This window comes from Rhizoctonia solani, chromosome 7 (genome assembly GCF_016906535.1).
Source record: "Rhizoctonia solani chromosome 7, complete sequence".
NCBI classification, from domain to species: Eukaryota; Fungi; Basidiomycota; class Agaricomycetes; order Cantharellales; family Ceratobasidiaceae; genus Rhizoctonia; species Rhizoctonia solani.
This window is the reverse complement of record NC_057376.1, coordinates 1,075,006-1,094,883: the sequence shown is the minus strand read 5'-3', so window position 1 is coordinate 1,094,883 and position 19,878 is coordinate 1,075,006. Positions and strand designations below refer to the sequence as shown.

At 50.3% G+C, this 19,878-nt stretch overlaps 5 protein-coding genes and 1 non-coding gene across 6 annotated transcripts; 2 read left to right on the top strand and 4 right to left on the bottom strand.

Moving 5' to 3' along the window:
• Nucleotides 1–107: 107 nt before the first annotated feature.
• RhiXN_06516 (alpha/beta hydrolase family protein) lies at nucleotides 108–1,447 on the bottom strand (the record flags this gene model as incomplete). Its single annotated transcript, XM_043326332.1, has 3 exons — nucleotides 108–893; nucleotides 952–1,217; nucleotides 1,270–1,447. 3 exons carry the CDS (start codon nucleotides 1,445–1,447, stop codon nucleotides 108–110), a joined length of 1,230 nt encoding a protein of 409 aa, XP_043181764.1.
• Nucleotides 1,448–2,470: 1,023 nt separating this feature from the next.
• Nucleotides 2,471–3,139, top strand: RhiXN_06515 (GNAT family acetyltransferase; the record flags this gene model as incomplete). The annotated part of the gene is made up of 3 exons (XM_043326331.1): nucleotides 2,471–2,530; nucleotides 2,590–2,640; nucleotides 2,690–3,139. The coding sequence occupies 3 exons, from the start codon at nucleotides 2,471–2,473 to the stop codon at nucleotides 3,137–3,139; spliced, it is 561 nt and encodes a 186-aa protein (XP_043181763.1).
• A 187-nt stretch (nucleotides 3,140–3,326) lies between these two features.
• RhiXN_06514 (mediator complex subunit Med14) lies at nucleotides 3,327–7,508 on the bottom strand (the record flags this gene model as incomplete). Its single annotated transcript, XM_043326330.1, has 14 exons — nucleotides 3,327–3,591; nucleotides 3,653–3,984; nucleotides 4,033–4,118; nucleotides 4,168–4,643; nucleotides 4,696–4,743; nucleotides 4,793–4,927; nucleotides 4,979–5,169; nucleotides 5,228–5,536; nucleotides 5,589–6,111; nucleotides 6,162–6,294; nucleotides 6,345–6,524; nucleotides 6,573–6,713; nucleotides 6,762–7,198; nucleotides 7,258–7,508. The coding sequence occupies 14 exons, from the start codon at nucleotides 7,506–7,508 to the stop codon at nucleotides 3,327–3,329; spliced, it is 3,507 nt and encodes a 1,168-aa protein (XP_043181762.1).
• Nucleotides 7,509–8,465: 957 nt separating this feature from the next.
• RhiXN_06513 (uncharacterized protein) lies at nucleotides 8,466–9,856 on the bottom strand (the record flags this gene model as incomplete). Its single annotated transcript, XM_043326329.1, has 4 exons — nucleotides 8,466–9,114; nucleotides 9,165–9,634; nucleotides 9,708–9,744; nucleotides 9,795–9,856. The coding sequence occupies 4 exons, from the start codon at nucleotides 9,854–9,856 to the stop codon at nucleotides 8,466–8,468; spliced, it is 1,218 nt and encodes a 405-aa protein (XP_043181761.1).
• Nucleotides 9,857–13,267: 3,411 nt separating this feature from the next.
• Nucleotides 13,268–17,438, bottom strand: RhiXN_06512 (ankyrin repeats; the record flags this gene model as incomplete). The annotated part of the gene is made up of 6 exons (XM_043326328.1): nucleotides 13,268–13,833; nucleotides 13,897–15,709; nucleotides 15,769–16,202; nucleotides 16,592–16,747; nucleotides 17,138–17,342; nucleotides 17,391–17,438. The coding sequence occupies 6 exons, from the start codon at nucleotides 17,436–17,438 to the stop codon at nucleotides 13,268–13,270; spliced, it is 3,222 nt and encodes a 1,073-aa protein (XP_043181760.1).
• A 2,221-nt stretch (nucleotides 17,439–19,659) lies between these two features.
• On the top strand, nucleotides 19,660–19,732 carry RhiXN_12394. Its single transcript has one exon. It is a non-coding gene; the product is annotated as a tRNA-Phe (tRNA).
• Nucleotides 19,733–19,878: the final 146 nt, after the last annotated feature.

Here is a 19,878-nt window from a genome sequence, read left to right as displayed (position 1 = left end):
GATTTAATAATGATGACACAGAGTTGAAAGGCTGGTGCCTTACACCACGATCCCACCGGCGAAATTGTGAAGCTTCGTGGAGGAACAAAATATTTCCAAACCGTTGCTCAAGGCAGGGAGGCAGCCCACGAAGCAAACCTCCTGTGAGCTTCGCTATATTCAGGTTCCCAGATTTCAAGAGCGAACACATCGTGCATCGCGTCAGGTACTTCGTCTTTCACGATCCGATCTGGGCCAACGTTTCTGACCATGCGTTCGTATAGCGTTCTGTTTTCGTCTACGAGAATTTCGGCCTCTCCATAAACGAGATAAGTCCTAGGGAAGTTGTCAAACATTGTGGCTACAATTTGTTCGTCCAAGTCAAGCGAAGCGGGACTTATGTAAGGATTCTTCCTGGCATCGGTGGGGGAAAGGTGACTGCCGAGGAATGAACGGATGCCGTATCTTAACGTCGAGTCAGAAGATATCCAGTCGCCAGCTATAAAGTCGCTGCGTCGATCGTGATTTTTAACACTGAGGCCATCAGGGCGCTGGTGCAAGTGGGTTTCTCCTAGATCACACCAAGGAGAGACTAGCAGTAGCCCACCAGGGAGTGGGAGGCCAATCTGAGGGTTGTCCCGAAGATATCTAACCAGCCCAAGGACAAGGTTTCCTCCAGCACTGTCGCCGGATATGATAATGTTCTGAGGTTTAAATCCGAGAGTATTGATAAGATAATGGTACCCTGATAGAGCATCGATCAAACCCGTAGGGAATGGCCATTTCGACGGCCAGGGAGCCGAGCTGCTCAAGCGATACTCGATAGATAGCGTACGAGAAACAGTTGGTTTGCTGAATTTCACTATCCCCTTAGAAACTCCAGCAGTCAGGTCCTCTGGGTGGGCAGTTCGACTCTGGATATATATCAGTTTCAGATCCAGTCATTTGAGTCGCACAATTTGCGATGCTCACCACGTAAGCACCTCCGTGACAATGCATAACAATCTTTTCGCTATCCCGCGCATGTAGAAGCTTTTCTTGGCCCCAATCTCCAAATCCATAAGCGGGGATGCGACATGGTTTAACTTTGGCAGATTCAGCATAGCCCTTGATCTCGCCTTGAATAAAATGCTCTGGCACAGGCTGAATCCACATGAATTTAGTACCCATGCACTCCTTAGCCGGAACTTCTCTGTTAATATCTCGGTCGAGCAAACGGCCCGTGCGATAAGGAATCTCTGCATTTCATTTGGTTAGTTTAGAACTCCTCTGTCTTAATTACTAGCATACCCCATGTAAAATTAGCCACATAAACGAGGAGCGCTCGTCCCCAAGACCATCCAGGGTAAGGCCGGTTGGATTTGGGAATGTACCAGATGCCTATAAATGGTAGCCTTACTAAAAGCTCAGCGTATTTTCGTGCAAGATACACCCATGCGTATAATCGACTTGGAGGGCCAGAAGGCATGGTATTGTGAAAGTGTATTTCTTAGGAGTCAAGTAGGTAGATGGTCGTTTAAACTGAAGAACACAAAAAAAGGATCAGTAGTTTTAACTGATCTTATGCTTTGAATTCGAAGCTTTCGGCTGAGTATGCGCCGCAGATTCCAACCACATAAAAGGTATCTTCGCTTACGAGAATTAGCTCATCTTCCTCCCTTCACCCTGAGCGCATATAAATCGCATATATCCTATCAAGAACTAGATTCAGTGTCTCTATCACACTAGAATATGATTTTTCACCCAAATATCAGACAGCGGCCCGGTCGCATCCGAGCCTACAATCCCCACTATCGTCAGCGGATAACGACCCTCAAGGGCGAGTTCTTCCCAGCATACCCACCAAACTCGCTGGCAAATATACTTCTAGATCACTTCCTTGTATGAGAGACTCTCAGAAAATAAAGATACCGATCTATTGATACACTATGTTGAGCCGTTGAGGCATAGTTGTTCAATTAGCATCAGGTTGAACGGCACGCCCGGACCGCGGCATAAGCGCGCGATTTATCCCGTCAGCGACCGCTTGATACCGTACGCGCCCGCGCATTTAATCAACTATTCAGAGAGCTTTATGCACTATTTACCATAAATCAACTGGAGAGACTCTGTAGAAGTAACCGACATCAAACGTGTGTTGGAGACTCCCAGTCACCAGGTAGCTGCTCATCTCACTTGACATAGGATCATACAGCAGTTACAACACCGTGGCTCTCGTAACATTTGTCTCTCCTACAATTATCTCCAGTAACAACTTCGAGATGTGAACGCGGATCTTACCCCGTTAAGCCCCGCAGTCCCGATTCCTAGAGCCCGGCGGAACTCGCTTATGAACTAATAACATAGGAGACTAGGAGCCCAGGTCCATCATATCAAGCACTATATAACAGCTTCAGATTGGAGGTCGAGTTGTTCAGCAAGCTCGAGTACCTCATCTCTTCAACTCACTCTCATCCCTTTATTCTTATTAGCTCTCTCGCTTTCACCCGCTATGTCTTCCCCTCGCTCCGAGTACTCTGATGCTGCTTTTGATTTTGACGCATCTTCTATTGTGAGCTCTCAGTGATCACGTTTACACTTATCCCCACATTAAACCTCGATTTTTGATAGGTATACCGCCCCATGAACACCCGTGACATGACCCAGGTCGAGGCTCTCCACGTACGTTGAGCTTGTACCGCATTTACCCCAGTTAACATTACCAAAATAGAATGAGCTTGTCAAACAACGCCTGCCTCCGATGTTCCTCCACCAATCACTCTACCACCCACACCGCCGCACAGTCGTAGCTGAATACTCAACCAAGACTGGCAAATCGTTTCTCGTCGGATTCGCTTCAGCCCACGTTACAACCAAGCCCGACTGGCCAGCAGTCCTTGAGCCCGAGGTCGATTTGTTGACTCTCGGTGTCCGAGCCGAGTACCGCCACCACCACATTGCGGAGAACCTGATCAAGACCGTGACGGCTTCGTTGATCAACACCTGTCGCTTCAAGGCGGGCGAGCAGGGCGCAATCGTCCACGCTGATATTCGATGTGGACATGCGAACCGGGCATTCTTCGAACGAGGATTGTCTTGGGAAGAGGACAAAGAATTCCAGAGGACCTTGCCTTGGGCGAGGTGCGATGCGACTCGCTTCGTTACCCGTGTCGCAATCTAAGACGGACTGTATCATTATTTATACGCATAGACCTTGTAGTATTAGCTCCTACGCGATGATGTCATAACGTTTTTGATGCGTGAGTTACAGAGTGAAAAAGAGTAGCAAGTCAAAGACAGCGAGGAAACTACAGTGCAACATTTAAATATCCGTATGGTAATACAATAAATTAAACGGTTCATTATCCTCAGCTTAAACCAGCTTCGCCCATAGACAGCACTCGAATAACACGCTCCACAAACTTGACACCTACGCCTTGGAGCTTTGCTCCATCCTCGTCAAACGAGACCAACGCACCCCTGGACAGACTAATCAATTGGCATTCAGGTACGAGCCGTTTGACAATCCCCTCGATAAGCGGTATGGGAGCCAGAACGGGTCGATCGAGTGATTGGGTCGCATCCAGTATCGCCAGCCTGCGTCGGCTAAGTAATCGGAAATCAAGACCGTACCTGAATCAATAAACCATGTTAATACCCATAGACTCAGAACCTATAAATGCGCATAACTCACCTCGAATCTATCAGAACCCGATACCAGCCGACGGCCTTGTAAAATACATCCAACCGTGCGTTAATACTCGTGTGAATTGCGATCCGGTTGATCTCAAGCAAGACCGGAAGAGAGTCCCGCAACAGCACGGCAAAAGACGTGATGTCTCCTGCAGCGAGGTCATCCTGTAATCGTCGAGTAAAATGGGACTCCAAGTCCGAGTGGGGGTTCCATGGAGTAGCCTGGTTCAAGCACGAAAACGAAAGTTCGTACGACCCAGAGTCGGTTTGCACATTGGCCGAGAGCTCATTTTGGGCCGGCGCGGGTCGCCAACGAATCGAAAGTGTATAGTCCTAGTCCCAAATTAGGAAGTGTGCATGTATAGTTGATCGAATATTTACCTGGAAATATTGAAAGACCACCTGTTGAAGATCCGACGACAACAGCTTGACATCTTTCCAGTGTCTAGTCTTGTGCATTTTCACAACTATGCTCATAATCAGCCATTGATATCCGTACCGCAATATAGCACTTACTCTCTCGTGCGATAACAATCAGCCGCCTCACGCTAGTCCACCCCGCCAAAAACGAACCCACACAGCCTTCCACAGACTCGGACACAAAGGTAACCACGTGCGTGAGAGTATTGTAATACAACCGCGGCGTGATGCGCAAGACCCCGCTTCGACTCTTGCTCTTTGCTGAAGAAACAGGCGGTGCATGTTTGAGTCGGACACTGGTCGCGACCTGACACGATGCAGTGGGGTTCCACCACCCGATGACTTCGATCGCAACCTGGTCCTCGACGTCCTTGTCCTTGTCCCCCGTGGTATTGCCTTTTCGGAATAGGTCTGTTGCCGAGACGGCCAGTGCTGGAATGGATTGGGAAAGTGGGTAACCCCGTGCGGGCGGAGCAACGACGGTCGAGCCCGGTTTGGTATTGTACGCGATGGTATAGGGAAGGGTAAGGTACCTGAGCTGAGCCTCGACAAGCGCGTAGGATACTCGTGCCCTTTGGATTGTAGATCAGACCAGAAGCGTCCAAGACAAAACGACCAACGTACCGACAATAGGCATGAACATCTCGCAACGTTTGTCCGTCAATCTCAAAGCTAATCCACTATCAGAAGTGTTCCTCCAGGGCACAAGGAACTAACTTACTCGGGCCTAGGCTGCTCCTGAAGAGCCTCCGCACCAACGCCAGCCTTGTGACGCCGTATTGACTCGACATCCAACAACGTCCCGTCCTTCCAGCTCACATACCCTCCAGCCACCTCGGTCTCAATCAATCCATACCTATATATCCAATCAGCTATGTCTCAAAATAGACATAGTCACCAAACTTACCGGAACCCTTCATCGGCGACGATAATCACGACGTCATATGACGGGAAGCCAGCCAGGGGCGTGAACAAAAAGTGTCTGGCCCCATGCCCAAACTTTTGGATGAGGACTTGGTACCGAGGTGGGAATCCTCGATTCCGTGTGCATGGGTAGCCCAGGAATCGGACTTGCTGCTCTACGGAGTCGGCGATGATCTAGAGCGCATGACGTGTGAGACACCCCAAAATACAAAAGGAAATACGTCCGACGTACTGCAAACTTGAGCAGCGCGACTTGTTCTGCTAGTGCTTGCGGCTGCCTGCTGACGGCTTCGCCCGCCTGCGTAAACCGACTGACCCGGCCAGGCGAGGCCATGTCCGCTGTGTCCTGCACCAAAACGAACCCGTTTCGAGGTGAAATGGAAACCAAGATGCGAGACTGGACCATCGCGAGGTTCCCGGCCGGTCCAAATGGTTTGAGCTCAGCATCGGGAACTTGGGTATGCAGAGCACGCGTGATAGCATCTGAGTGTTTCCGAATGGCATTGTGATAGATGGTCGCAAAACTCAGCGCAGAGGCGTCCTTGAAATTAAACAATTAGAGGAAAAATACCAAAACTCAAGTTAAAACGCACCACTTGAAGATCATCCTCGTCTCCAACCTCACGGGGCACACTAATACCCAACCAATCCGCCACGGGCTCCCACTTGACCAGGAACCGTGCATGCTCTACCTCGTCACTCGGTCGAACCCCGCCCACATCCCCACCCAAACCAGACCCCGACGCTGCCCCGCTCACACTCGTCGGCCTCGGATTCACATCCGCCCCAGCCCGGGCAGTAGCATGAGCCGCCAACTTCGATCGTCTCTCCAAGTCCTCCCGGACCCGAACGGCCCACGACTGCCCGCCTCTTGGTCTTCGGGAATCCGATTGGGGCAGAGATACACTCGGGAAAGACGGTAGTAGTGCAGCTTGACTGGTCAACCCTGGCCGAGCCTTCCCACCTCGGCTCTTCCTTTGCTGCTCCCGTTCTTTTGCCAGCTCACGAAGTTGGGCTTCGCTTGTCATTTGGATGCTGACTGTGATCAGGCCTCCGTGCGGTGGGAGGGGGAGGTCAGGCTTTCCAGGAGGTTGGCCGGCGCGCCTATTTTTAGTGCTAATGGAAAATAAGCACCAAGGATACATTCCCCAGATTTTGACACCTACACCCAATACCAGATCTTCATTGATTTACGGTCTGGCGCAAGCTCAATCGTTAAAACGTCCGCTAAGCCCATAGTTCGCATTAAATTGGCCTGGTAGTGTAATATTTCAAGTTGGTATGTAAGGGATAAAAGTTCTGGCCCATATCAGTCCCAAGCGCCTCGGCATGTTAGAGCATGAACTCACGGAGAAAGTTGAAGGCCCTGATAAGCGGTGCATCTACCACATCACTGTTGCGATTGATGCTCGCTAGATCATTGGTCTCGTTAATTTGTGTGGCCCGTTGGTTGTGAATGTGAGCAAGCAGAGCGTTTGTCTCTTGCTGAATGATTGAACGCATTTGTTTGGGCGGTATTCGTGGGTATTCTGTGATTCATTAGCCAGCGTCAAGATCAACATGAGATCAATACTCACGAACAGCCGTGCTTCGCTCTCCCTTGAGCTCAAACAAGAATTCAACATCGGCACACCACCATGGATCATCGTTCGTGCCCCCCAAGACCGTAAAAGACGCCATGAACCGATTCGGGACAGTGAAATACACCCGCCCATCCGCTGAAAGAACATAAACCATTGAACTAGCCCAAGGGCCCGCCTACTCACCGACGCGGTACGAATTCATCTCGGTCGGAAGAAGCTCTGTCGAGCGAAGTCTTAATCGAATGGCAGCGTCGGTGTCCCTCATGACCTTCACAATGTCCTCCTTGCTCATCGGTTTCTGCGGAGTATAAAGCTCTTTTGTGATGCTCGGAAGCCGCCGATAAGTACCTGTGGTCAGGACATCGAGTGCGGTCAAGAGATCTGCATTCCTTATCCTCAACGAGCCCAACGCGTTGGCGATTGTCGACAAATGAGCCGAGGAGAGCTGAAGCTGTTCACCAGCACGGTTACAGTACTGCATAATATCGAGACATGTCTGCACCGCACGAGCATTCTCGGCCCACTTGGTCGCAACATACATCTTGACAAACCCCTTTCGAGTCGTCAACACATATTGGAAGATGTGACGCTTTCTATCGTGGTCCGATTGGCTAGGCAGACTATGACGAGGACGAGGACGAGTCAACCCACGGATTCAAGTTGAAACAGTCCGACTCACGTCTCTGCCATATTGCCCAGCTCGGCATACGCATTCTGCACTATGCGAGATACCGCAACACTCAGCGGGACCTGGCCCATGAGTGTTCTCGGCAGAGCTTCGTCCTCTTCGCGTGGCTCCGGCTTCCCATTGGCTGTCGCATGGCCGTTGACGAGCGTAGTGGGACTAGGTGCACCCTTGCTAATGCTGTCTCGGTGGATGCGGATCTTGAGAGGATGGGACGGCGCAGATCGAACCTCGGGGTCGTGCATCACTATTCAATCCGAACACTTGATTGGAATAAAATATTATATTCGAATCAACCTGTCTCCAAGTTTGACCAGCCCACAACACTTGCTTCTAGCACAGCGTCTCACCACGAGTTCAAATTATCCCCCGTATTCTTTTTGGGTTGGTTTTCGCCCCCTTGCAGTTAATGGTTCAAAAGAGAGACGAAGGGTTGAAGAGGCGTCTTGTATTCAACCGGGCCGATGGTGGCGAGGATGAGAGGTGCGAAATGATTAAGCGCCCAGCGACTCCTGCGGCTTAAGCTTGGCTGCAACAATGCTGACAATAACGGTCGGCCCAACTCTGTCTCAGACAAGCATACAATTGACTCTGATCCAATAGCTTTGGTTTCAATTAGCTCAAAGGCCGATTCTCTAGAGCCAAAAATATGCTGCTCAGACACAGCAAACGTGCCAATTAACTTGCTCGCCGAAATTTCAGACTGCGCATGTTCGGCATATATCGCCCACAACCCACATGATCGCCGTACGTGCGACTGGATCACTTTCACACCCTCGTGTGACACGCTAGAGTATATTGGTGATTGATCGATAATTTAATTGAATTCTTAGTCCAAACAAAATCCGCGTTTGTGTCATTATAGTACAATCGACAATAGGAGAGCAAAAACCTGCACCATGAACTAAGAAAGTAAAGAGAAAGCGTATCCAACGACAGCGAAAAGGAAAGTATGGTAGAGGGATGGCCGTATCCAGGGTGTGGTGTGAAATAAACTATAAACGAAGAAAGGCAAAATCGCAAAGCAAAACAGATTGGGGTGGACGAATAGGGAATGTGGTGAGATGGGTGGATGTAGGATAAAAGAACAACAAACAAAACCGTACCATAAAATAAATAAAAACGACAGCGTAAAAAGAAAGTCAGAGATCCCATAATCAGACCATAAATCAAAAAAGGAACAAAGAGAAGGAAAGAATGATCTAATATTCTTCATTCACTCCATGGTGTGTGCGATATCCGCCCCGGGTATCCGCAAACTCCCACAACATACTGCGCCCGAACCCAATGAGATGCGCCATCCCCGCACCACACGTAATTGGCCACGCCCACAGTCCCTCTCCACGTGCGCAAGCATCCAGATCTACCTCTAAGCCATCATCGCTTAAACGTGCGAATGCCGCCTCGTGACCGCCATCAGAACGGGCGCCCAAGGACGTTGTAGAGCATATTTGATGCGTGCGCGGGTAATGTGTGTGCATAAACGCGGGGTTAAGCAGCGAGTACGCATGGGCAATGTTTGATGAGGACTGCAAAAAGCCAGAGCTGTGCTTGAGAATGTTTTGGAGGAAGAATGGGGGGAGCGGGTGGTGTGCTTGTTGGGCCGGTGGTGGGACCGGACTCCGGGAGGTAGTAGGGGCTGGAGATGGCACGTGTGAAGGGGGTGTAGGGTGATTCTTCGGAGTGCCGGCTGCATTGGGGTTGGGCGTTGCGCCGGTGTTTGGGTTGGGATTAAGAGTGGTGGTGCTGGCTGAATTGGATGGGGGGATAATCAATCCCTTGGTCGTCTCTCGAATAGAGAAGATATTTGAATGAGCAATTCTGCTCAACACCAATCCTTCGAGGAGATTCCTGAAGCCCTGTCAAGTCCGAGGGATATCCAAAACAAGAGGATTACTCACAACATCCCAATCAGCCCGCGTGCTGCGGGGTCACCGTCCTTGGCCCAGCCGCCCTTGCAGGCAACAACGAGACCTTCGAGGGTACGCCAAGTGCCAACATCACACATCATAATGCTCTTGCCTTTGGACTTTTCGCGGTCCTCGGCCCAGAATACGTAGGCAAAGTGGAGCACGGAGTCTGTGAGTTCCAAGAGGCCTAGACGCCTGGATCGGAGTTCGGTACGCTTGCGGCTGTCCCCGGAGCGCTTGAAGAGCTTTGCGCGCTCCTTGTAGATCGGGATCATCCGAGAAAGCTCGGCCGAGGTAAGAGCCGGTCGTCGGATAGGTGCGGGCGACGGGGTAGATGCGGGCGGGGTTGTCGTCTGGTCCGTGTCCGGAGACAAGCGGCGGCGCTGGGAGGGAGGGGCCGGGGATGCCGGGGGAGAGGGGGGTAATGTCGGAGACAGTGGGCGCGGAATGCTATTCAGAAGCTATTAGGCGAGTGCCATATTGGAACATTGATGGATTAGCATGGCACGTGCGGCATGTGTGCAAGTTGCTTACGTCGAGTGTAGTCCGGAGCTCCTGTTCGGTGTATTTTCTGTGGTCGAGTGTGAGCTGGAACTGGGTAATGCAATCATGAGCTCATACACTTGCCTCTTCCGGCCAGAAGGCGGCTGCGATGATCTTGACGACGTCGAGCTCGAGCTCATAGTAGTATAGTGCAGTGTAGTGTAGTATATACTGGTTCTAGGCAGTCTCCAAGTGTACTCGAGTCGAGAGATGAAAGCCAGAGATGGAGGTCGTCCGCAGAAGGTGTGGTCCTCTCGTGAGTCGATGTCTCTCCTCGGATCCGCGTGAGACCGGAATTCACAGGGATAAATATACTATTCAATGTCTGACTAGGTTTGCCGACGCTCTTCCCGTTACTCAGATCCTACCAATGCTACTCAATCCAGTGCTTGGTCGTCGTCGTTGTATCGCTGGCAGTGTTGATCGGCCCGGTCCAGATCGTCAGCCTAGGACCGAAACACGAGGCGGCGCTTCTTCACAGATGAGTGATGTTCTCCGGTTTGTGCTTCGAAACAAACGATTAATTCGAACAATAAATTCAGACTGCAGTCCCTCTCCTTTCTTATCATCATCCTAAACTACCTGCATGGCCAGCTGTCCTCAAACCAGCCACAATAAACACCAAGGGCCAGCATTGCGCCCGTCGCTCATTCATCCACACCATTTCATTTCACAATGAGCAAACTCCGGTTAACTGTATTTCTAAGCAAATTAGGACAAATAGACTATCTATCCCTTGTGAACATCCTCAACACAGTTCAATCACGAAGCCTACCGGAGTTGTTATCGCAAACGTGCTGATAATACTATACAGTTAATCGGGGTCGCATACGATTGAATTCTGATTGGATTATCAAAAGCGTGCGCCAAGTCCGATTGGGAATGCCTGACCTCCTCCCAAGACTTGATGCAGTAGATATATGCGTCTGTACTCGTAATTCATTCAAAATGCTCGGAGACGAATAATCAATACAGGGATGGGATAAATCGACACTTCAAACTTCGAAACGTGCGAGGTCAATCCTATTTCATTTTCAATCGAAGTCCAAGAGGATCGACTAGCCGAACAAATGCAGTTGTATTTCATTTCTGATTGACAGCAACTAACAGGCTTACTCGACAAGGATCGGTAGCTATAGCTACATGTATATATCTCATCCAAGGAATACAGTAAGTAATTGTTATCGTCTTATCGACAATTACTCCACTTGTTTCGACTGAGCGGGATTCAAATAAGCCTTGATTTGTTTCGGTCACTATGACATGGAGGCTGTGGTTCAACACGAACAAAGACTACACAGTCGGTAACTGACTTGGCACTTTACTTTGCCATACTTTGGCGTTATTTTACTTGGAGATAATTGAATTTGTATGGACACCAGTGACACCTTGACATGTGAATGTAGAATGTACCGACATACGAGCTTATGTTTCGTTATGCATATGAAGTACAACAACGTCTTCTACTGCGCCTGTAATCACCCAAAAGACACAGGTGACTCGCAAAGTAAAATGCACTACTTAATATACCACTGATATTAGGCCTCGGATTGAGAGTAAAGCTCAGTAATGCACGCACGTGTCAAATAAACGGGGAACCAGATGTACGAATGTGCATCGTGTGGGCACCATTATCGATCAGGGAAAAGTAGATTTACGAGAAACAGCAGACAGATGAACGCCCTTCCAGTCGCTACCAAAGATAAGAGATGTACAAAGAACGCACCGACAAATCTAACAATTGAGCGGAGTCTACTCATAGAACTTTTGCCTCAGTGAAGCTTATAATAGCTTAACCCCCCAAAATAGGCCTCCCAAAAAGGTGGAATCTTGAATTAGGCCACATTCTACTTCTCGCCAATCATGTATTCACTCGTCCGAGGCCTATTCGCCAATACATGCCCGGTTTGCCCCGGTGATTGTTTGAAGTTTGGCCCCTCGAGCTGAAGCGAGGACCGACTGAGCTCGAGCAGGGGACACGTACTGTCTCGTGATCATTAATTTGATAGTACCTTCGGTTGGATCATCGACACGGTCGAGCAACCCAAGTCCCCAATCATAAGGATCTAGCGTTTGAATAGGGGGGGGGGCGATGTAAAAGTCACCGAGACGCCACCTCCGTATTCCTTTAGGTTACCGGCTTCAACAAGTCAGATCCACTCGTCATAGTTAAATGTATGCTACTTGAGTGTACGTCATTTTCTTCGTGTCATTGCTTTACTACCTCGGTAGCCTCCAATAAAGCTTGATCCTTCCCAACAGGATCTCAGAACATCATTATCCGCATGGACATCTCGGATAGCCATAGTAATGAGCGACGCCAATCGTGTCTTACTGTCCCCAAAGTCAGGTCCAGGCGTAGGGCCCATAGCGACGAGATATAAATAGCTAGCAGGGCAGACAGCCTAAATATTGTCCATACGTGAAATTGCTTTGGGTACGAGTGCGTCCATAACCAGTGAACGTCTAATTCTAAATAGTCCCAGTCACAAATTTCCTGATTTGAGTAAGAGTCATCCAAACGAGCGCCGACTATGACTGGATCCAGCTCGAGTCAGAAATTTAATTCGAAACACAAACGCAAGTCCCACGAGCGCCAAAACGAATATACCGTACAACTGCACTTGAGACAATCGAGTTCCAAACGCAACTAGGGGTAGAAATGTCAGAATTGGACGTAAAATCTGGATATGCGCATTTACCGAGACGTAGAAATAAAGATATTCTAGATCTAGTGTCATGTTCTGCTGTTCTGGACGTCGCGATCGATGATGGGCTGCAATCTCCGAGGCTGTAAATCGGACACCCACTCTATCAGGTGTGCTTGATCCGAGCTTGGGCAGAATGCAGAGCTCGAGGGCTGATCTTGGATCCAGGATCAACAAGTAGATTGGCTAGTCCATACTAAGGTGTATGCGAGCGTAGAGAATAGTGCCGCAGAGCGTCGAACCAAAGAACTCAAGTTAGTTTTTAGTGGAGGAAGTTGGCTGTCGATCGTAAAGTGTCTGTCTGGCTGCCGATGAGTCTAGCTAGGTTCAGAAAGGCCGAGTATCATCTGTAATGCAGTAATTGGTTAACTTCAAAAAATTATATCGATGGAGGAGCTGAATTTGCGGTAATTCGACAAAGGCAGGGGCGTTTTCACTCGATCACGTGTCCTGAGCCCAGTCGCGCTAGTATTTCACGGTTGTGCATATATTGTTACTGTAGATAATTCTGCGTTGTACATGTGCATGCAAACACGATAAACAAAAGAAATCGATGGAAAGGCGGATAGAAGAGATAGAAAAGATGCGGTGCCGATGAAAGATATCAGAAAACAAGCTAACCGAGTAAGATAACATGGGATAACCAAAGATGAGCGGGATAACACAGCATGCAGATGGAACACGAACGACAACAGAGATAAAAGACACCAAAGCACACACCAAGCCAAGCCAGATCAATAGAGCCATAAAGAGAAAAGGAGAACGAACAAGTCACGGAAACATGAAAGCAAATGACCAACTACACCTAGACTCCGTACTTCCCCCTCCTCGTCATACACGGACTCATATGAGGGTGATCTCTTTCTCTGTACCAGAGCGCTCAGGGTTGACAAGCTGTTTTACGAATCGCTTCAATTTTTTGCGGCGCACGGGCTCGTAATCTGGATCGCGCGAAAACGCATTCCCGATCGCATTCCCGATTTTGGAGGGGGCAGTGGTGATGCGTGAGAGCGGGGCGGTGCGCGAGTTGAGCTCATAGTGGCTGTCGGCATCGTCTGAGTGTTCTGGGGATTGATTGACAATTGCCATGCTATAAGGTGTGTAGGATGTCCAAGGGAATCCTGAGACACCGGTGCTGGCCGAACGGCGGTGAAGTTCGAGCGCGCGGTGAGGAAATTCAATGGGGGTGGGTGCCGTCTCGATGATTTCAATCGATCCCGACCGGCTTACGTACGAACCGTGGCTCGAGGCGGTCCTACGGGGCATCATGGCCGCACGAGCCAGAACTCCCGAGTTTTGACGAGACTGAGACCCGGGCAACGCTCCGGTGAAACTTACACGCTCCGGAGTACGAGACTGCGAGGTCGGACTAAAGGGCGCCATTAACGCACTGGAGAGGGGAGTCATGGCTATTGGATAAATTCCAAGTCAGCCGGCTGTTCGATTGTGTATTACCAACAAAATAAACTTACGAATCTGGCGGGCTGGCATTGAGTGTGTCCGGCTAGGTGGAGGCATCGACCTGTATTTGCCGGAACGATGATCCACGCTCGAAGCCCTGCCCAACGGTGCACCAATCTTCGGGATGGGCTCGCGTACATACGAGGCCCAGCCGCCCTCTTCGTCCTCATCTTCGTCCGCGTCCTCATCGTGGCTCCTCCGTTCAGCCAACCAAGCACGTTTCTGAGCTTCGCCTCGCGCGAACCGGCGTTCAATCGCCAAGCTTTCGCCATATGCCGCCAGCTGCTCGGCCAGCGAAGGGGAATCTGGACCTAGGGAGCCGGGTTCGAGAATTTCCCTCTCGACTTGGCGCACCAAATCTTGCGCTTGTTCGAATGTGCTGATCGACCGCAGGTTGACGGGAGTGACCGAGTGCCGCCTCGTCTCGCCCAAGTTCTCACTGCGCTCATCAATCTCGTCCAGATCCTCGGTTTCGAACACGGGCGAAAAGGTCATCGCACCCTTGTGAGGTGGAAGTGGTGAAGTGGCCGCATACAGTGACGGTGTGGTGATCCCGGTGTCAGTTGTTGCCATAGATGAGGAAAGTTGATTTGTGTTTTCCGAATCGGTAGAAGAGAGCGAGTCTCCGCGGAACCGACCGTCGGGGGACTCGAGCATCGATGTAGTACCTTTTGCGTCCGTCGGTGGCTGCGGTTCTGAGTGGCCCTGGGGCTGGAAACTCGGATCATTTGCTACAGGCGCCGTCCCGTCAACTGTGCTATCCCCGCTGCTCGGCATAACTTCCTCTGGCTGCCTCGGCAAGAATGAGCTAAAGCTGCTCGAACCACGTAGTCCCCGGCGAGAAGTCATCCCTCCGGAAAGCGAACGCATATGTGACTGGCCTGGTGAGGGTGCGCGGGATCGTCGAGGCGATGTGGCAGGCGGAATCGATGTCGTCGAAGTCGCGGCGGATAGCATCAACGACGACTCGTTAGGAAGCGGTAAGATAGGCATTGAGGGGCTAGTTAACCTATTCCTCCCAACATGACTGAATCCGGCACTCGAACTTGAGTAGGATCGAGGGTGTAGTACTCGTTTAGTTGGAACCGTATCCATATCTAGATCATCATCCATGTCATCGTCGTCTTGGATGACGGGCCGACTCTCCATAGGCTCATCCTCGAGAAAATCGTACTCGGGCTCAGGGTGGAATTCGCTCGCCTTGCGACGTGGCCTCACCGCTTCGTTCTGACTGGAAGCCCTCTTCATCAGGAGGGCGGCACTTGGGGCTTTCAAACCCATCTCCACCGCCACCCTCTCGCCCCGCCTGAACTCCACCTCATCGGCCCAATCAATCTGTGGCGTGCGTTCGCCAGCGTCCCAACTGGTTGCGCCGTCCCGTTTTATACGCGAAATAAACCGACGCATCTTTCCACCGCTCCACGAAGTCCTATTGCTCCTGGGTCTGGATGGCTTCGGACCAAATAACAACCCTGCAGAAGTCGGGAGACTCGGTCGGCGCGAATCATTTAGAGAGGACCCGCCCAGAGGCGGGTAAAAGCCGAGCTCACCGAGCTCTGTTCGACTAGAACCGGAGCCCAAGTCGACACCACTACTTCCTGATCCCAGTTCTCCTCGGCTCTCGCCACTGATACTCAGATCGACCTTGCTAGCGTTTTGGTCGAAACGGCCGAGGTCGACTCGACTGCCAGCCCATGGACCGCGCAGAAGTGTTTCGAGAGAACGTTTGGCATGGAGACTGTGGTTTGTGCCATTCGGTGTAGAATTCGAATTTGGTTTGGGGTTCTCTTTTGCCCATGTGCGTAGAGTGGCGGCTGCCTCGGTCTATTGCCAATGTCAAGTCGTGAGATAGGTGCTATGCTTAGAACGCGGAAATGACTTACCCGACCTAATCTCTCCGCAAGCATCAATGGAGTGACGCCGTGCTTGTCAACCTTGCTCAAATCGGCTCCACATCTCAATAAGAGTGTCAATACGTCGATATGACCATTCGCGGCTGCGAAATGAAGCGCAGTGCTGCCGCCGGTTCCGATATGGGAGCCGCCTACCGCAGTATAGATGTTCATCGCGCTCCCACTGGCGCCCGTACGGCCTTTGCCTCCACTGGCACCAAGTTTTCGCGATAATCGACCGATATTGAGATCTGCACCAGCATCGATAAGCATGCGTACTACACGCGTATTCCCGCCACTGGCGGCCGCATGGATGGGAAGTACACCATCAAGGACCGCATTTGTCGGTTGACCGTTTGTGAGCGCAAACGACACGAGGCCGAGGTTTCCCGTGGCGGCAGCAGAATGAAGGCCATAGTTTGGGTCTGTGTGAGGTGAGATGAATTTGTCGATGGAAAGTCGTTTGGAGAAGACGGTATTGATGGAGTAATGGTGATGGTGCAACCAAGTGAGATCGTATGTGAAGAATTAAGAATTAAAGTCCAATAGTCAGTAAACAAGAAATGTAAATTAGCTTGGGAAAAGGCGTGGGAATTGAGAGGGGAGGGGCAAGGGCTGGCTGCCAGTGGCGGCAAACCAGAAGCGAATGTCAAGCCAAGGATGTGCAGGGGCAAACAGTTGCACAAACAACGGAGGAAATGACGGGGTAAAGTCGACGTAAAATGGATGATTAAACACGGGAGAACTGGGAGGGCGGGGTGGAGGGGGTGGAGGGGGGGGGGAGTGTGCAATGAGGGGAATGCGAAGAACGCACATTCTGTGGTAACATTGTGTTTTGCTTCTGCCTTTTGCACAGTTCGTGAGGAAGTGATGGCCGGCATCGCGAGCAGAGTGCGAGCGGGCGCAAAGCCAAGGTGAATAGGTGTATCGAGTGGGATTTTTGAGGTTGGAGGAGCACAAGGTCCGGCGGCTAAAAGTAAAGAGGAGCGGGTCGATCCAGGCGGGCGGGCGGCTCAGTGTTAAAAACAGTGCTTAGGTCCGGTTATGGTGCAACTGAGCTAGAGCGTCTGAATCAGAAAACCGGCGGTGTCAACGCACATGGTACATGGGCTCACCACAACAAGTCCCAATCAATGCAACTTTTCCTGAGACAACCAAGCACAGTCCAATCCACAAGTCGGCACAAGCTTCTCTCACAGCCGCAAGCACAAGATCCTACGCCGATACAAGTCCCGGTGGTGCCGCCAGTCGTTGGTAAACACGGGGAGATCGGTGTGCGAACAGGCGCCAATTGCCAGTTAGTATACACCACACACACACAGTCGCAGTGGTTATCGTCGCAAGCACTGAGCGGGCACACAACGGCCGGCCAGATGTGGCCGCTCGTAAGTCTTTATGACCACGCCAGACCACATTGCAATGGCCTTTCCCATCCAAACTCCTGGGTCCACACTGACACCTTCTCTCTCAGGGTCCCTTTGATCAAACTGCTCCTCACTGACTGCTGCATCTCCTCGGAGGCCCATATCGCTATGGAGACTATCCCACTTGCCTAGAATGTACCCCTATGTCCAACTCTTCAATTGTTTACTGCGTATCCCATATGTACTCACGGCGTTAACTGCGCCCGAGGTGGATGGCCCGCTACCTCTGACGATCATTCTAGGCACCGATATACACGGTTATTGGCTGGCCGGTCGGTCTCTGAAGCGGCCAACATACTCCAAATAGATACATTGCTTATGTTCCGTCAGATTACACAAACCGCTCTTCAAGTAAGGCCCTCAAGCTAGTGCTCAGTTGCTCATATGCATCTGACCACCGGGTTTCTATATTCTGACCGAGCCATACGCTCCGAAGAACAACCTGTCACTCCATCTCAGTCTCACTTCTACGTATTATTGGTTTCCAAAAGACCTGGCGCTGTATGAGCTTCTTCTTGGCTATAATATGCCTCCGCCAACAAACTATTTCCCGCACGCATAGAATCCCGCCCCGGCTTCCTATGATTGATTGTAAATATATGCTTTTCATCAACTCGAGACTTGTAATCAAGGCCCGATGTCTAGGACTTGCATGATCGGCAGTATCATACTCAAGCAAATGGCTTATCATTCGACACCACATGGCTTCACGCCTTTTAGCCATGCCGGCCAGTTCTCGACCATTACTATACGTATGCAAGTCGTTATCGAAAATACATCCCGTTCTGTTCGGGAGAGTCTAGATATGCCATTGCCGTTCATCCACACTGATGTCCACTCGGGGTGCCCCAGCATATAGACATCATTATCATCATCATGTCGCCATTTTTCCTAAAGTTAGAGTTCACAGCATCAAGTGAGGCCATCCGATCCACGAGTCCAACTCGAATTCGCTTAACCTATTGTACACCAAGAGCAACTTCCCGTACTGACCAACCATGGAGAACTATGCATACAATTTGAACTGCGGGAACATCGAATAGCAGTCAATTTTTACAGGATCCACCTGCTTTTCTCGCAATTGGGATGCACTCGCCGTAGGTAGAACTACTTATCTTGGCGAAACGCACAAACTTGGATTTCAAAGCTGTCGTCACCAAAAAGAACAAAGGTCGATGCACGGCCACACAAACTTACTGTATTGGAGGTTGTCTTTGAGCCATGTGCCTACGACAGCCACTATAGATCTAATCTTCCCAATGCGATATTGTCCCGATACCCGAGCGGCGTTTTCGCCAGTTGGGGGGAAAGGGGGAAGGGGGATTTCATGGGTGAACAAGTTTGGTTGACGGGAGAGACGCATACACCGATCTCGGCCTCTGAGTTCGTACCTGGCCACTCCAACATCAAATCATTTCCCCCATACGCGTGTTTGAGGCTTGGACGAACGCGGTCTGGTCCCTTCGTGGCATTGTCAAATTAAAATTACATCAATCGGTGTGACCCCAAACATTCAGGTCCTTCGGTTTCTGGCAAGTTAAGCGCATCGATGCCATGGCCAAAAAAGGACACACAATATACTGACATTATAATTGGGTTAAATTTTGTCTCTTTTATGTATGACAGGGAAAGTATCACCGTAGTTCCCCGGTCAGTTGACAGGTCCTGTCAACCTAGAACACATTTGTCAATCATGATTTCCTGTTTGAGCGATATATTGTGGCATTTTGAGTTTTGATCATCTCTTTCTAACACTGGCTCAAACTGTGTCGGCCACAGTATACTGGGTTCCCAGCGGGAACTTCTTTTTCGGCCGTCGAGATGAAAACTGGAAACTGGCCGCTGCCAAGGAGGAATATTGGCGCATCAGCGGAGTGGATTACATTTTCCTCGGCCAGGCGCATGCATATATGGCATAGGCCAGCGTTGTGGATGTTGGGAGAACCCAAGTAGACTAAAATGAGCTTGGTGCCTTTTTATCTTTTGCCGTCTTCGTCCCATTTTCGAGAATATTACTCGTGACCGCACGGATATTAATTTGCCATCTTTGTGTCGCAGTCTGGTTGCGGAGAACATCACAAGGCACGATGACTGCTCGGCTAGCACGGGTTTTGTACGCAATGATGAGCCGAGCATGGGTGGTGGTCAAGTATTAGCGTCAACTGCGTCAATAAGCTTCGAGATTGCTCGGGGTTTTTGGAATTGCCGCATAGAGAACGTGCATACAAACGGTGGGTACTAGCGGGTGAGCTTCTATATGAAGGCTACTGGTGCATATACGAATAGAAGTACTGCACTTCGGAGCAAAGTGTTTCCGGCCGTTTCGCTCGGTGCTGACACAGATAGAAAGTATGTGTCAATCAAAGGCCATTGCATCGGCGCAGCAGGGTGGCGCAGAAAGAATGTACACCCAACAGTTTTTTGACGAATAAGTAATATATTAGATTACATATAATCAGCCGCGGTAGCTCAGTTGGGAGAGCGTTAGACTGAAGATCTACAGGTCACCTGTTCAAGCCAGGTTCGTGGCATTCCTTTTTGTCAGTTTGGTCTTGGTGAGAAAAGTCCCTTTGAGTTTACAATTTGCCTTAAAACCTTAGAGGTCGAGCTTTTTGTATGTAAAATCAATGTTGCACCCAAGGGGATCCATAAATCATTTTTAGATAATTGTACATGC